At 41.9% G+C, this 15,117-nt stretch overlaps 1 protein-coding gene across 1 annotated transcript in view; it reads left to right on the top strand.

Annotated features, from left to right (window-relative positions):
* The first annotated feature begins 4,304 nt into the window (after positions 1–4,304).
* The window catches only part of DCDC2 (doublecortin domain containing 2), a 70,258-nt gene continuing 59,445 nt past the window's right edge, over positions 4,305–15,117 (top strand). Inside the window, exons 1-3 of the mRNA XM_050892381.1 lie at positions 4,305–4,597; positions 9,380–9,431; positions 10,176–10,178. Of these exons, the coding sequence (XP_050748338.1) occupies positions 4,305–4,597; positions 9,380–9,431; positions 10,176–10,178 (348 nt within the window). The remainder of the gene's footprint in view (positions 4,598–9,379; positions 9,432–10,175; positions 10,179–15,117) is intronic.

Raw genomic sequence — 15,117 nt, 5'->3', positions numbered from 1 at the left:
AGATTGCTTAGAAACAAACAATAGTGGGGATATGAGCTCAGGCCCTGGAAAGGCTGGAAGGAGCAGATTCTCACGGATGAAGGCCCTGCTATCATGGGCTGAAGTGTTTGAGCTTTTCTTAGCTTTTGGGCAGTGGTTGTACTTAGGCAAGATGGAAAACATGCTGACTTTATGCTGCATTGGAAACACTCTGGTTTTGTTTTGTTTTGTTCCATTACTGAAGAAAATAAAATGTTTTGTTCTGAAAAGGCTGGTGTGAAATAGTGGGCTCTGTAGCCCACGGTGGGCTGGAGAGCCATGGTTGCTTTTCAGGGGCTGAATTTGAAGGTGTTGCCTTAAGAGTAAGAAAATGGTGAGATTCCACTGCAGCACAAGTAAAGGGATAGAGGGCACTAGCAGCTGAATTTGAAAGATTAAGTCTTTAGAGGCACAGCTATTAGCTATATAAAGGTTAAACTATGGGCAAAATTCTGCATTGCAATTCTTCAAAGGATTCGTAATGTGCTTCCAGTTTTGGACAAAGATTTTGCCCACCCGTTCTAGGCTGCTTTAAGGCTAGCAGTGCTCTGGTACCATTTAAGGGATATTTTATTGCAATCCACAAAAGTGATTGTAACTAGCATGGCCATAGGTAAAGACCAATAGCATTTTGGAGTAGCACAAGCGTCGAAACGGGTGCACAAGTCAAATATTCAGTGGCTTATTCCTATGCCAAAGATGTTGTGTGATTGCAAATTAGGCCTAAGACCACCAGAAGTTGTAGAATCTGGCACAAAATAGCAGATAGTTGACATATCACTACTTGACTGCAGAATGGTGTGAAGGTCATCAGCATTTTTGGTTTTTACACATAAGCATATTTTTAATACAAATTTTCATTTCAGGTTGCAACAGATCAATGTTAAACAGTATTAATTCGAGGATGGTAAATGCTTGGTTCTGCCCTTTATTAGTTAGAAGAAAACCAGCAGCAAGTAGAGAAATTTAACTGTTAACCAATAACAGTAGCATATTTGACTTCCCTCACCCTGAAATTGCTCTTTTTGTAATGGTTAACTGCCCTGTTGTAACTCACAGCAGGGGGGGTAATTTTCCCATCAAAGGAGGTAAGATAAAAGGAAAGAAAAATTCCTTCCATCACATGTGTTGAAATCCATTTGGAAGAATAATCATTACTGTACACTAAACAATTCCAGGTAGGAAGGTCTAGACCAGTTTGTCTTGCGACAATCAGTGGGGAAAAGGGGCTGTCAAAGGAATGCAGTTTGAATTTAAGGCATTTTCTGTTTATTTTCTCTCAGGTTTTATGGCTTCTTGTACCCAAGGTGTGGCAAAAATCCAGTGGAATCAAAGTCTCTGTATTTATTATGCAGCTTCCTGGAAAGAGCAAAGCAGATAGCAATAAAAAGTGTAGCCAAAAGTCATGTCCCAAGCATGCCTAAAGTGTTTTCAAGTAGAGAAAACTTATCTGTAGTCAGAATTTGTTTGGACACATCAGAGACTCATCTGTTCATTGAATAAGCCCATAAGATGCACGCTTGATTGATTTTTTACAATTTTTAATAGTGTGAGATTAAAAAAAAATCTACTATTCTGATAATGCAATATCCAAAGTTACTTCCCAAACACAGGACAGTCTGGAGATGTTTGGCTGAGAATTAGCACGGAAAATGCAGCTTCAAGTGGGTCATTTGTTTACAAAGTTTTTTAAATAGTTGAAGATGAAAATGGTATCAGGATGATTTCATGATCTGATATATTTATCTGTGAAATCTAAGGCAGTCTTTTGATGATAATAGAGGTTGGATCTGGTCCTTAATATGTATATTAATATATTTTTTACATATGCTATATCATATCTACTATGTGGAATTATAGCAATTGACTTAGGAAAGAATGCAACATTAACCCAATTTGACTTTACGTTATGTTCTTTGAACCACAAATGGGTTATTTTACATTTTTTGTCTATTGTTTTTCTGTTTTATTCTGTTGATGTATTTTTGTTAAAAATAAATTGTGCCCAAGGATATTCTTCTGATTTATCAGGCTACTGTTCATGGTGTATTTTGAATTTGAGCTTGGTTTAGTGGGGCAAGTCACCTCTGAGTCTGATTAACTGAAATTATCCAGACAGAATTGCAGGTTTGGGCCAGCTCAGCAGAAGTTATATTAGCTCTTGTGATAGATCCCGGATTCTTAAAAGAACAAATTATAACAGACTCACTCAATCAAAGAATGATAGGAGTACTGAAAAGCTTTTAAATATTTCAGGAATGCAAATAACTAAATAAACATCCAAATACTGGGGGAGTGCAGTTTAGTTTTGTGTTACTAGCAAATTTTGCCCGTTCAGATGGTAGGATGGGGGAAAAGCACCCAGCGTCCATAACATTTATGTATCATCTCAAAAAGACATTCATGTTAGTAGGCACATTAAAAAAAAAAAAATCATTGCCCGTACATATATGCAGTTAATTTGTGTAGTCCAAGAGCCTAATTTCAACCTCACTGATAATTTTTTTTCCCTGCAACATCACGGCCCAGCTTTATTTCTGAATTGCAGCAAATGTAGACAGCAAATGGCAACAGGCAACCTGGAGCAAAGATCCAGTTTTCAGGTGGGATTTTTAATAACTGACAAGAAGGAAAGTAAGAATGGAATAAATAATGGTAGGTATGATTTTTCAGTGGTTCGTTTGCTTTGTACATGGACCATCCTGCACACACTAGTGGTGATCGTTAGATGTTAACAATGAACCAAAGGCAAAATCAGGCACCAAATAACTAAATCTCCAAGGGAGAAAGCATATATCAGAATCACTACAGGAATACGGAAAAGAAGCCAGGGCAGAGAGCCTGAAGCAGTCACTCATGTTGTAGAAACTGCTTTTTGGTGACGGCTGTGGCTTGCCCTTGCCTCCACGCTGGGCCAGCTGCCTCGCATTTTCATGACCTTGACCTGGAAGGTCTAGGAAAAGTCTGTTTGATTCTTGAGAGGGGAAAAACTGACCCCTTTAGTAAGACATCCCAAGAAGAGCTGGCCAGATGTGAATGAAATACGTGTGTTTCAGCCACCCTTCGCCTCGGCCCGCGCCGGCGGGGCCAAACGCGGCACAGCGGCGGGGCAGGCGCCAGGCCGCAGCCTGCCACCGCCTCAAACTCCCGGCCCTTTACGGCGAGGCCAGAGCCCGTCAGGGGACACCGTCCCGTACTCACCGACACCCGTGTGAAGGGCGGCACCTCCGCGGCGGCGCGGGGGACCGTTACCGGCGGGTAACGGCCGCTCGCCGGCAGCCCGCCTCGTGCGGAGCCGCCGTGTCACCGCAGCTCCGCCTCGCCCTGCCCGCCCCGTCCCGGCCGCCGCCTTCTCCCCGCCCCGCCGCCGGTGCTCGCTGTGGGAGCACTGAGCCGGCTCCACGTCTCGCCGCCGCCGCCGCTCCCTCCTCAGGGCAGCTCAGCCGGCCGGCCCTTCTTGTGGCGGGGAGCCCCGGCGCGCTGCAGGGGAGAGGCGGCGGTAGGCAGCGCCTCGGCCGCCGGGGAGGAGGAGGCAGAGCGGGGACTTCCCTCCCTCGCTCAGGTGCGGGGCCCTTGGTCCGGTTCCCTCTGCCCCCGTTGCCCCCGCGTCTCCCTGCCTCTGGGCACGACGCCTCCTCCTCCTCCTTCCCCCAGCCATCGCCTGGTGAATAATTCAGCCGCGTTTTGTGCTGGCCCCTGCACTGTCCTGCCCCCGGCGTGGCCGGTGGCTCTGGGTCTGGCAGGCTCCTGGCAGGCTCTCGCCTGGCTGGGCAGGGGGGAGGGCGAGCACACGCGGGATAAAGTTTCCCGAGGAAACCAGGGTGGTAGCGGGAAGCCGCTTTCCGTGATGGCATAGCCGGAGGATAAAGACCCTGGGAGGCTATGGGTCCCCTGCAGTCCATTTTCCTGCTGTGTCGGATCTACTTCCATGCGATAGTTTTTTTTGCCTCGGTTAGCGTGATCCGCGTTAACCTCCCCAGGCGCCAGGGAGCAGCAAGAGCTGGTTGCCTAGCAGGAGCTGCTCTTGAAAGGCTGAGCAGAGCCGTGCCGCAAGCCCCGGGGAGGCCGTAATCCCTCCCCGCGGCGCCGGGCTCCCTCCTCTGCCTCCCCGGAGGTGGGCCCTGGTGCCCAGGCCCCGGCGTGGGTGTGGGCGCTTCACCCCTGGCAGGGAGTTGTCAAGGCAGAGGTGAGAGGGGTGCTCAAGCGGGAACCCTCTCCTGAGTAAACAGGTGCAGGCAGCGCATCCGGGTGGCTTGGGCTGCACAGGAGGTCCGAAGCCACCGAGCATGACTAGTCCCGGCACGAAGGGGTCGTGGCTCTCGCAGCCGATGGTGAAGAGTGTGCTGGTGTATCGCAACGGGGACCCTTTCTTCCCAGGGCGCCGTATTGTCGTCAATGAGAAGAAAGTTTCCAACTTTGAGGTATTCCTGAAAGAGGTGACAGGCAGGGTGAAGGCACCCTTTGGAGCTGTGCGTAACATCTATACCCCCCGGGGTGGGCATCGTGTCCGGCAGCTGGAGGAGCTTCAGAGTGGAGAGCAGTATGTGGCTGGTGGCAGGGAAGCCTTCAAGAAACTCAAGTGAGTGGCTAAAAAGTAATGTTAGATTTATATGGAACCTGCATATCAGCATTTGGGGTTTGGCACTGTGGCAATACTTCAGAGGACCCCCCCACCTCACCCCTTTTATTAGGCACTGCAGAAAGAGGACTTAAAGGCTGTGACCCAAGGCAAAAAGAAAGGTACCTGTAACAGATAAAACTGCAAAAGAGCTTTAGAGGCGAGCCACAGAAAGGCTGCTGTTACCATCAGTCGCATAGTGCCATCTCCTTGACATGATGGTAGAAAAGGAGAAACAGCCCTTTAACCCGAAGGACATGCAGCAATGGCATGTTGTTGTGATGTCTGTGCTTAACTGAGGGGTGAGTGTCAGTATTCACGCTCAGTGGTAACAGGGAGAAAGCTGTAGAAAGGTGGAGTGTTGACAGTCCTGCCGTGAAGTTGATGAGCCTGGGAATTTAATTCCCAACACTTCCTTTCTTGCTTATTTTTAAAAAGTCTAAAATATTCTACCCAGCTATCCACCTCTCCATCACTTCTGTTGATTTTGGGTAGGTATGTAGTCTTTTTACGACCAGAATAGCTGAGTCCCTCCTGTTATTTAAAAGATGACTGTTTGCTTTCTTTTCCCTGCCTGGACACCAAGAATTAAGCTGGCAGTTCCTCTGTTTTCTAGTGAGTGACCGGGAGAATATCGTGGAGGAGATCTGGGCTTTTAGGTGTGTTTCCCGAGTGGCTCTGCATGTAATCAGTAATCGTTCTTAATTCTGGCAGTGAATTTCATGGTCTCAATTGCCTAATTGTATGTTTTGTTCAGTCTTTGTGGACATTTGTCCTACAGGTGAATTAAAAAAAAAAATCTCAAAATTAACAATCCCTTTGTGGAGGTGGTTGGGAATTTATATGCTAAACTACCAGCTTTACAGGACCTCGCTCATCTTGGTTTTGTAGAGTTGAGGACACTACATTTTTCAGGAGAGCTCATTATGTTTCAGGACAAAACTCTCTGTGTAATGAGCAGGATCTCTACCAGCACTCTTACTGTTTTTGTCACTGGCTGCTTCTGAAGATTTATTGAAGCTTCTTGCGCTTCAGTGGCAAAGCTAGAGAGAAAGATGTATGACAGGCTAAATATAAGCCCCTTTCCCTCTGTACTCTCTTCCACGTCAAATGCAGTGCTCAACTCTCAAGAAAGATCTACCATATCTTTTTGGTATTAAATCCTGTGATTCTGTGGATGGCTTAAAGTTGTTAGTTGTCAGCACATCATGTTTCACCTCCCTAAATGTGTTTTATGTACAACAGGCAGGCTAAAAGTAGGCGTTTGGCATTAGCATGCACTGTGTAGAGAATTGGGTACTCTGGATTTATTTTGAGTGGGAAAAAGCATTTCTTTTTGTCATTTTGTATTTTATGGTCAGAGTTTTATGGTGAGAGCTTTTCAGACTTATGGTTGCAACATGCAACACGATACCGAAGTATTTAAGGTGAACGAAGAGAATACTTTAAGAAAAGCTAACCTAAAGGACTTGGTAAAAGCAGGCTGTTTTATATATCCCTTGATAGTATGCCATAGTCCTGTGCCATAGGGAGGATAAACGGGATGACTTGAGTTCTTTTCCATTTCTGCGTTCAGAGTTGGAGTTCTTCACTACTAGTATTTATTTATATAGTGCTGTAAATGATGGCAGTGCTTTTACAAGCATTATTTAAGACAGGCTGAGGGGCTTAATGTTGATCTTGTTCTTAGCTGGATTGTAGACAGAATGATAGTTAGGGAGACATCTTAGCCAGAGAAGTCAGAAGAGAGGAGGGGTTAATTGAAAGGGACGGTTTTCTGAAAGGAATTGAAGGAATTAAAGAAAAGAGCATACGTTTGTGTATGTGTCACAGACAAAGATAAAGCAGTTGCAGCTGTGGGACACCAAAGCATCTGCCCTAAAGAATCTGAGTCTGGTCTGATAACAGCAAGAAGTTTGTACCTTTTTTACAATTTTTTTTGCAGTGATGCTTGTTGGACGCATTTATTGCTGTGATAGACTATGCAGGGCTGAACTTTGAGATGGAGGCTTGTGGCACTGATGTGTGGGAGCATAATGGAAAGGAGAGAGTATCCAAGGAGGAGCAGAAGCTGAAAGTGTCATTGCTCCACTTCAGGCAGTGCATTTGTTTCTTCTCAGATGCCTTATACTGAGAACTGAATGTTTTTCTTTCCTGTCTGCAGTGAATTCTAGACTGAACTGCGCTCACCTTTAGCACATGAACCTCTGTCATTCCAAGCCCTGAATCTTAACATCTTGAGATAGATACCTCTGAGGGTATACAGTTGATATAAACTGCTGATATGTTTCATTTTTTAAAAAAATAAATAATCAGCATTTAAAAATTCTGCCTTCAGAAAAATATGTAGAAATTTTCTTTAAAGGAAGAATTATTAGCCAATGTTGGGAATTTTCATAATATATAACAAGTTTCCCAGCTTATTTTGTCATTTACAGGTGTGCTAAGTGAATACATGCTTTTTTGGTATATATGTGGTGAGGTGTGTTGGTATATTGTAGTTGTTGCAGCGGTGAGTGAGAATGCACATTCAGGCCTGCACCCCTGTGGGGTTCTTCCCTGACTCCCAGCTTCCTGAAAGAAAACTGCCTATGCTGGAGCTGGTTTCTATTTTTAGCTTTTTTCCAGCATGCTACTCTACCCTCCTCCTTCCTTTGCCCATTTACTTGTAACTGTGCTCATTAATTAATGGACACTCTCCAGCAGTGTCTCTTTAAACAACACTGTAGTTTCATCTCTGGCTTGGATAGCCATTGAGTGGAAGTATTTCTGCTTTCTTAGCAAGCGGGAATACTTTTGTAAAGTTTTTGGTCTGGGATTTTTTTGAGCGCCATTATCCCAAGAAAAGCCTTTGGCCCTATTTAGACCTTTTCAGATTTGTAGATCCCTGAAATTTGACAGCTGAATGCCCAGACCTCTGCACAGTGAATTTAAGCCTTTGGCTATATATTTGCTTTTCTTTGTCACTTTTCTCAGTTCTCCTCGAAGTAATTCACAGATGTCCAGAAAACAAGAACCACAGTCAGCAGCTGTTGTTATAGGCTGTTGGAACTATTTTGTCTGAGGCATTTATTTCTTTTCAGTCTTGTAGGCTTTAAGACTTCTTTTTTTTTTGGTCTCAAGAGAACTCGTTCCTTTTTATATGGAGAAGCTTGCAACAGTTGTTTTTGTTTGTTTTTAAACATAAGGCTTAGACACTTTGTTTTCAAACATTGTCCTACATTGCTACATTTACCTTTTCCAAAGCATTGGCCTGCACTTTCAAGCATTGCCTGGAAGCCTTGCTGTGTCTTACTGTCCCTGCACACTGAAGCCTTGAAATCCTTGTGACCATTCTGTGGTATCTTGATAAATGATTGCCGTTCCTTCAAAGCATAAACGATGCTTTTTCTTTCTCTTTTTCTTTTCTTTCTTGCTTCTACACCTTCATTCAGGTGCCATGAACTCTCAACTTTGGCCAGGCAGGAAAGTTTCCTCTGGCAAACAAATCTTATCCCAGTCATTAACTACAGAGCACAACATTACTGGAGGGTTGCAGATGCGTTGCGAGCTCTGAGGTCTTTTGGTGAGCCTGCACTGATGCTTGCCATCAGGTATACCTGACATTCTCAGATAGGGTCTTCTAGTCTTAAAAGCCTGGCAAAGCACATGTAGTTTCCCACTGAAAGTGGGAATAGGGAGAACCTGTAACAAATGCCTGTCACGTCATGTTGGGTTAGATGCTCCCAGCACAGAATAGATGCTCCAGCCATTATTGTTCTCATGTTTAGCTCTTGGCAGAAGGTGCTGAAATGTGCGGCTGTACTGAGTTATAACTGCCCACGAAGGAATCTCTTCCTACAGCGCTGAGAACTAGAAACATCTTGCAGTACCGGCAGCTACTGAGAGCTGCATTCATGAGAAGAACCGCTCTCATGGCTCTCGGAGTGCTGACAAGGGAAAGGAGTTAGTGCAGTCTGGGTACCTGGACAGTTGCCTCTTTGTCAGTCTATGGGTTACTCATGCTTGAAGGCTTATTTAATTCTCTTTCTTTGGAAAGGCAACGTACAGCTAATCCATCACTGTGTGTTTTAACTAACACTTTTGTGTTAATGCAATGTTTTTGTGGGAATATGTACTCTGATGGAGAGCAGTATTGTTCAAATAGATGTATTTTGTTTTCTTGTCCAGTTGAGGCTTGTATTTTTGTCTATTCATAAAATAATTGTGAAGATGCTATTGGTTCATCACAAGCACGAGAAACCAGGATATACAGTGTTCAGATGTGTCCACATCCTGTTGAAACACAACTGGTGTAGATCCTTTTAAACTTTACCTGATGCCCTGGGTTAAACTTGGTCATGGAGGAAGGCTTTAAATCTATCAGAGACTTACTGTGAGAAAATAAGAGGCAAGATGGTGACTTTGAAAACTCTGGTAAGTTGATAATGTGCTGAAATTTATTGATCCAGCTCACAGTAGTATGTGAGCTTCTTTCTGACAAGGATGTTATTGATGGTCTGTTCTAATCACCAGTGACTTGAAGGTAGATGGTTGGCTCGCCCGTCTTTTGTATTAGCCCAGAGGGCTAGCCTGCAGATTTATATTAACACTCATTTATTAAAATCTTGAATTAGTTACTTTTTATGTTATTTTGAGGCATGATAAATTTTAAAAGCTTCATGTATGAAAAAAGTGTAGAAATATTTGTATTGTGTAAGTTAGATGCTTCTGTAAATAATCAAAACTATTTTCCTTCCACAGCTATTTGGACATTGGAGAAACAAAGAAAAAACCTGCCGAAGTCAATAACGAGGTAGGATGTCTGAAATATTTAAGAAGTAAACCTGCAGTTAATGTTAGTGACATGCTTGAATTTATGCGTGCTTTTTTAATATGTATTTATTATGTTTAATGATAATACAATTATCTACCATTCTGAACATATTATTTCAGTGATTATTACTCTGATTGCTCTGAGTATGATGCACTGATTGTCTTCCGTTCAGCTTTCTGAATTGCCACATCCAGTTAAAAACTTTAAGTAAAGAAAATCTCCTGTTGTCTTCATTGTATCTGGTCATAAACCTAAGGGAGCTTTTTTCCGTGCAGAAAAAGATGGTGGGAGTGAGAATTTGGGGAGTTTTGGACCAGCAAATTTTCTTCAAAACTTGGTATTTTCTCTGGAGAAGGGACATTTTTGTTTGAAAAAATCTCACTTAGTTGAAATGCTTTTCCCAGTCACTGCCAGTGTCAGTTGTAAACTTCTAACTAGTTCTAGTCCATAATTCTCCAGGCTCGCCTGTTTCTCTTGAACAGTGTTATGCTATAGCCTGAGGAGATAACTGCAGGCTTCAAAAAACTCTGTATGTGGATTTTTGTGAGATGCATGACTCTGCATTATTTTTATTGTTTTAATGTGTATGGAGATAGCAATGATTCCCAACAAACATTTGAATTACAGCTGCTGCCTGACAAGAAGCATCAGCTCACTTGTTTTTCAGTTTCTTTTACCTTGTGCTCTCATGCCACGTTTCCAGCAATTTAATAGTTTGTGTAGCAGGTGTCTTCAGACAGTAGGACACCTCGTACTAGAAGACGCTCAAAATTGAGGCCTTAGTGCCCTAATGACATTTACTGTGATACTTGGATACTTCTTATCCAGAGGCTATGAAATACGACACCTGCAGTTTATAATTGATTGTAACTTTGTAACCTGTATTTTTTTCTTTCAAATGAGCACAATCAACAGGAAGATCAAATTCAAGTCGGAGATTTGATATACTACTACAAGTACCATATAAATTTACTCTAAGTTGGATTTTTTCCCAGTTTGTTTATTTATGCAATCGACCAGGACATTGTAGAGATAGTTTTGTTGGTTTTGTGTAGCCATTCAAGTCTCCGTGTTGTTTGGGTCTTTTTTACAACGGAAAAAGAACAATTTTAAAAAACAGGAAAAGTTAATTAAACACTGATGAGGCAGCAGGGTTATACTCTGTTGCTGATGTGTATATAAAACTGAGCAACACACCTTCACATATGCACTATCTAAGCTTTCCCATATCTTTTATTCATAAATTCCATTTTTGACCTCCAGCATTTTCTTATTCCAGTCCTGAGTCTCCTCTGATCAAGTTTTGTGAATCTTGCTGAAACTAGTTACAGGGTACACAGACAGAGAATCAAGTAATTCATCTCACTTTTAATTGTGATCTAAGTAAGAGATTATAATTTCGGGGGGGAGGTAAAATGTTTGTACAGTAGCAGTATTGCACTTACCTGAGCCTTCAACACATAAAACATAGTTCTGAACCAAAAACCCCACCTTTGGATGTATGACCAGTCTTTGCTATTTTTTCTGAATACCTGAATGTGTGGATAGCATCATATTTTATGCTAAAACAGTATCTGGGTGAAAAAGAAAATTATTCTTACATATCCAGGACATGAAAAAGAACTTGAGGAAATTGCTTCTAATTATTTCTGAAAATGCAGTGGTTTGCATTCACTATTATGTGTGACTCCCATTAATAGTGTGTGGTGTGACTAATTCCATGTGCCCTTTGCTGAGAAGGTAGTTGTCTTCATGGAAGACTCTTAACCAAATCTCCTGATACTACCAGTTATCAGGACAACCACAGGCTTGCTACTTTAAGGCTAGTTTTAAGGCTGATTATTTTGCTGCAAATCCTTAGAAGAGTCTCGATATAATAGAAGTTCTGTGCAGTTTTTTACTTACAGTTGCATGTTTGGTAAGAGAGGCTTCTATTATTTCTTCTGGAATCAGTGCTAATTGTATATTATCTTAACACTTTCAGCTGTCTCTCAGGGCTTTGAAGTAAACCAGTATAAACCATCCATTATCTCAGCTTTCTTTCTTCCTATTTGACTTATGTTTGCAATCTCCACAGTCTCTGTGGACAGCTTAACTCCCCATGTTGAGTTTAACTTCATGTGATTGATTTATTTGGGGAGAGGAGTCATAAAAATGAGATGAAACCTAGTGATAGTCTACAGATTTTTATCTGGGCTTATGAATAGCACAATTGTTTTCATGCCCTAATCATTTAGTCCTAGGAATGAACTTTCAGGGGGCTAGTAACAGAAGTTTTAATGCCTAAATATATTTATGTTAAAACAATGTGAGGAAGCAAGTTCTGTTTTTACTTTTTTTCAGGCATTCACTCAGAAATCAAAAACCTAGATGTGTTTTAGGACCAGGAGGGGCAGCAGTATTCCCTTTGATTCTGCCGGATTTGCATCAGCAAACAAAAAATCATATTTTTCCATGAAGCCTTGTAGCAGTCTTTAATGCTAGCCCACAAAGGTATTTTGGCATTATTTTAGATTGAATTTCAGAAATAAAATTCTCCCTGTTTGTTTCATTAGAAGAAGAAAAAAAAAATCAGTGTATGTGTGAATGACAACACTGACAAAGAAAGAATTTTATGACTCAGTCCTGCAAGGTGTAATTTGTGAATCGTCTCAGTGACTTCAGTAGGAAGGTTACCATGGAGTTATGCATGTACAGAGAAATTTGTGGGTCAGATCTGAGTTTCTAGTGTTCTGGTGGGCTGGGGTCGGGGCAGGAGGAAAGAAATGAATAACATTATTTGGTTGATTATTTGGCTCACAGCAGCTTTGTGGACTCCTCGCAGATCAAGGACCAGTGTGCTAGGTGTTGAGTAAAAAGCTCACTGATGGCCTCATAGACAACTCCAGGCTAACATTAGGGTGTATTTTCAGACTGATCTTTGTCAGGGCAATTCCTGCTCTCTTTGTGCTGGTGCTGAAGTATTAACCTGCTTTCCTTCATTAGCTCCACCTCTTTTTTCTTTCCTTCCTTCCCTTGCTTCCCTTCTTCCTTCCCTTCCTTTCCTTCTTCTCCTCCCCCAAACCGCGAAATGTTTTTAGAACACAGTATAATTTGTCAAGGCTCCCACATTAATGCTCTGGACACCAGCTCATTCTCATGACCTCAGTAGTACTGCTGTTACCCGGAGCCTGGAGACAGCAAAGACTGTTCTTCAAGCGTGCTCCTGGGCATTGCCTCCCACCTTTCTCACGTGGCAGCTGGCCTTGCTCTGACCATGGCCTCGAGGGTGAGCAGTCACAGCAATAAATGGCCTTGTGCCACAGTACTCCTCAATGCTGGTAATGCATTCAGAATTGGTGCAGGATTTTTTGTTGCCCATGGAAGCAGATGGTCTTGGAGCTATTAGAGCTGGCTTGGTCTAGACCAAGTTTTGGAAGCATGTTGATGCTGGTCTGGTGGTGATGACAGTTTTTCTGTACCTGCATAGTGCCATATATCAAGGATCTGAAAGCTTTAAAAAGGTAGCACAGAAACAGTGTTTGAGAAATTCGTGTTCAGTGATTAAGGATATCATCATGCTTAGGTACAAGGGTATCGATTCTGCTTGTATGAAGCACATTTAATTTGGCATTTCCTACCTGATGTGTGTTTCTCGGTGCAGGTTTTTCTTCAGTAAAACAATTACAAATATCTATTTCTGATTCTAGTTAGTGAGCAGGGAGGCAAAAGGAAGAAAACTTTAGGCAGCAGCTGCACATTGTGTATTTGTATGCAGCTGTAGGTTATCTTTTGTGTTAGTTAAACTGCCAAATGTTTGACATCTGCTTTTGGGAGTACTTTAATGTTGTTCTTTGAAGGCAGCATCTCAATTACTTTAAATTTGCGTATAACTGAAAATGTGTGTCAAACTAGAATTAAACAAGAAAAAATTCATGTTCAAGATATGGTATAAATACGGTGACCTACATTCAGAAAGAAGAATAAATGGGAAGTATAAAGCATTAATTTCTTACTAAAATCTCTTCTCACTTTTCTCGTGGAGTGACAAGACGGAATAAGTAGTCCATCAGAAATAGGTTTATATTTAGTGAAATCTGTGAATCTGATTTTGTAAGGAGGGTGTTCTGGGGCAGGGGGGGAAGAAAAAAAAAATTAAGGAAAGTTCTCCATCTCATGGATTCTGAGAACTCATCTAATGAAATCCTTTAGTGTCTGTTCTTGTAAGGTGCTGAGATTTACCATTTGGGAACGGGTTCTGTCCCTGACAAGAGCAGCATTATTTCTCTCTGTTATGCCCTAGCTCAGTTTTAGCTGGAGCTTCTCAAATACCATGGTCCTGTTGGCCTGTAAGGTACACCTTGCCTTGCCTGACACATTTGGAGCTAACAAGGGTTTACAGCTAGTAAGCGCCTGTGTTCTCTGTGTGTCCTCTACAACTGACAACAGGAGCTCTGGGGAAGGTTTGGTCAAGGTCTTAATGTAGATGTGTTGTTACAACACAGCAATGAACCAACTATGTAATGTTGTGTAATTCATTAAGCACTATCCATCTGTTTAATGTGAGAAGTGGAACATGCAAATAGATGTGATTGTCTGTAAGATGGGTCAGTGTTGGAATAGTTTGGGAGGATACATTTTTTTTTGTCTAAACAGATTTATAGATGAGAGTCTATACCACCAAATACCTTATTAATCAGTAGCTGATTTTGCCACAGGCTGTCTTTGGTGAAAGATGGATGAGATGGAAAGAATGTATTACATGTCCCCCATCAGTAGTGTCAGTATCCAAAAGCGCATAAGCAGAGCAACGCAAGAAAGCTGGTATTTCTACTTTTTCTAGTGTAACAACTGCACATAGCAGTTTAATTTTGAGGGCTTTTCTTTGAAAAATAAGCATTGTTTTAAAAATAGTTGAAGTATAACAGTAATAATAATGCTCTTAAAATCTTGCAAAATAACTGTAGTCTTGGTCTGTGAGGCCCAACCATCAATCAGAGTTGGGTCTTTTAAAAAATATTATTTAAAAAGCCCTTAGTCATGCTACTACTGATACAAATCAGGTTTCAAGGTGGTCTGCAATGAAATAATCTCATTATCTGTTAATATTTCTGATATCAATGATAGATTTCTTTAATCCAGTGTCTAGTTTCTTAAAATCTAGCTGTTTACCAGTCTAAGGCTTCCAAACGACTGAAATAAATGGGCCAAATCCTCAGCTGTTGGAAAACAGCTATTTTTTTTCACCAATCTACCCCAGATATGGACTTGAACTTATAGCCCTGTTCTTCTGGGTGAAGTATTGTGTATAGACGAGTGTCAGTATAGGATGATGAACAAGGGAGGGCCACTCTGACATCTTATTGCAGGATGATATAATTTATGACAGAAGTGCATGAAAATGATACTGAACATTTATTAAATATTTCTAAGCAGCAGGAGTTCCAGTAGTGTCAGTTCATGTGATGTCTGTAGTTCAGTGATCATTGACTTCAGTAGACTTTGAGACATGGCCAGGGCCAGGAAGGAGATGGGATGCTGTTGGTTATGCAAAAATACCAGTGGTAGTTGTGGTACTTTAACAGTCACTGGATTTCAAGGATAGTTAGATGCCTTGATACCATTTTTGCTTTTGGAAATCATCCTCAGATTGTTGTACTTATGCATGTGATAAAGGGAATAGTTC

The sequence above is a fragment of the Gymnogyps californianus genome, chromosome 2 (assembly GCF_018139145.2).
Source record: "Gymnogyps californianus isolate 813 chromosome 2, ASM1813914v2, whole genome shotgun sequence".
NCBI classification, from domain to species: Eukaryota; Metazoa; Chordata; class Aves; order Accipitriformes; family Cathartidae; genus Gymnogyps; species Gymnogyps californianus.
The sequence above is the reverse complement of the archived record's forward strand: the minus strand, read 5'-3'. Positions and strand labels throughout refer to the sequence as shown.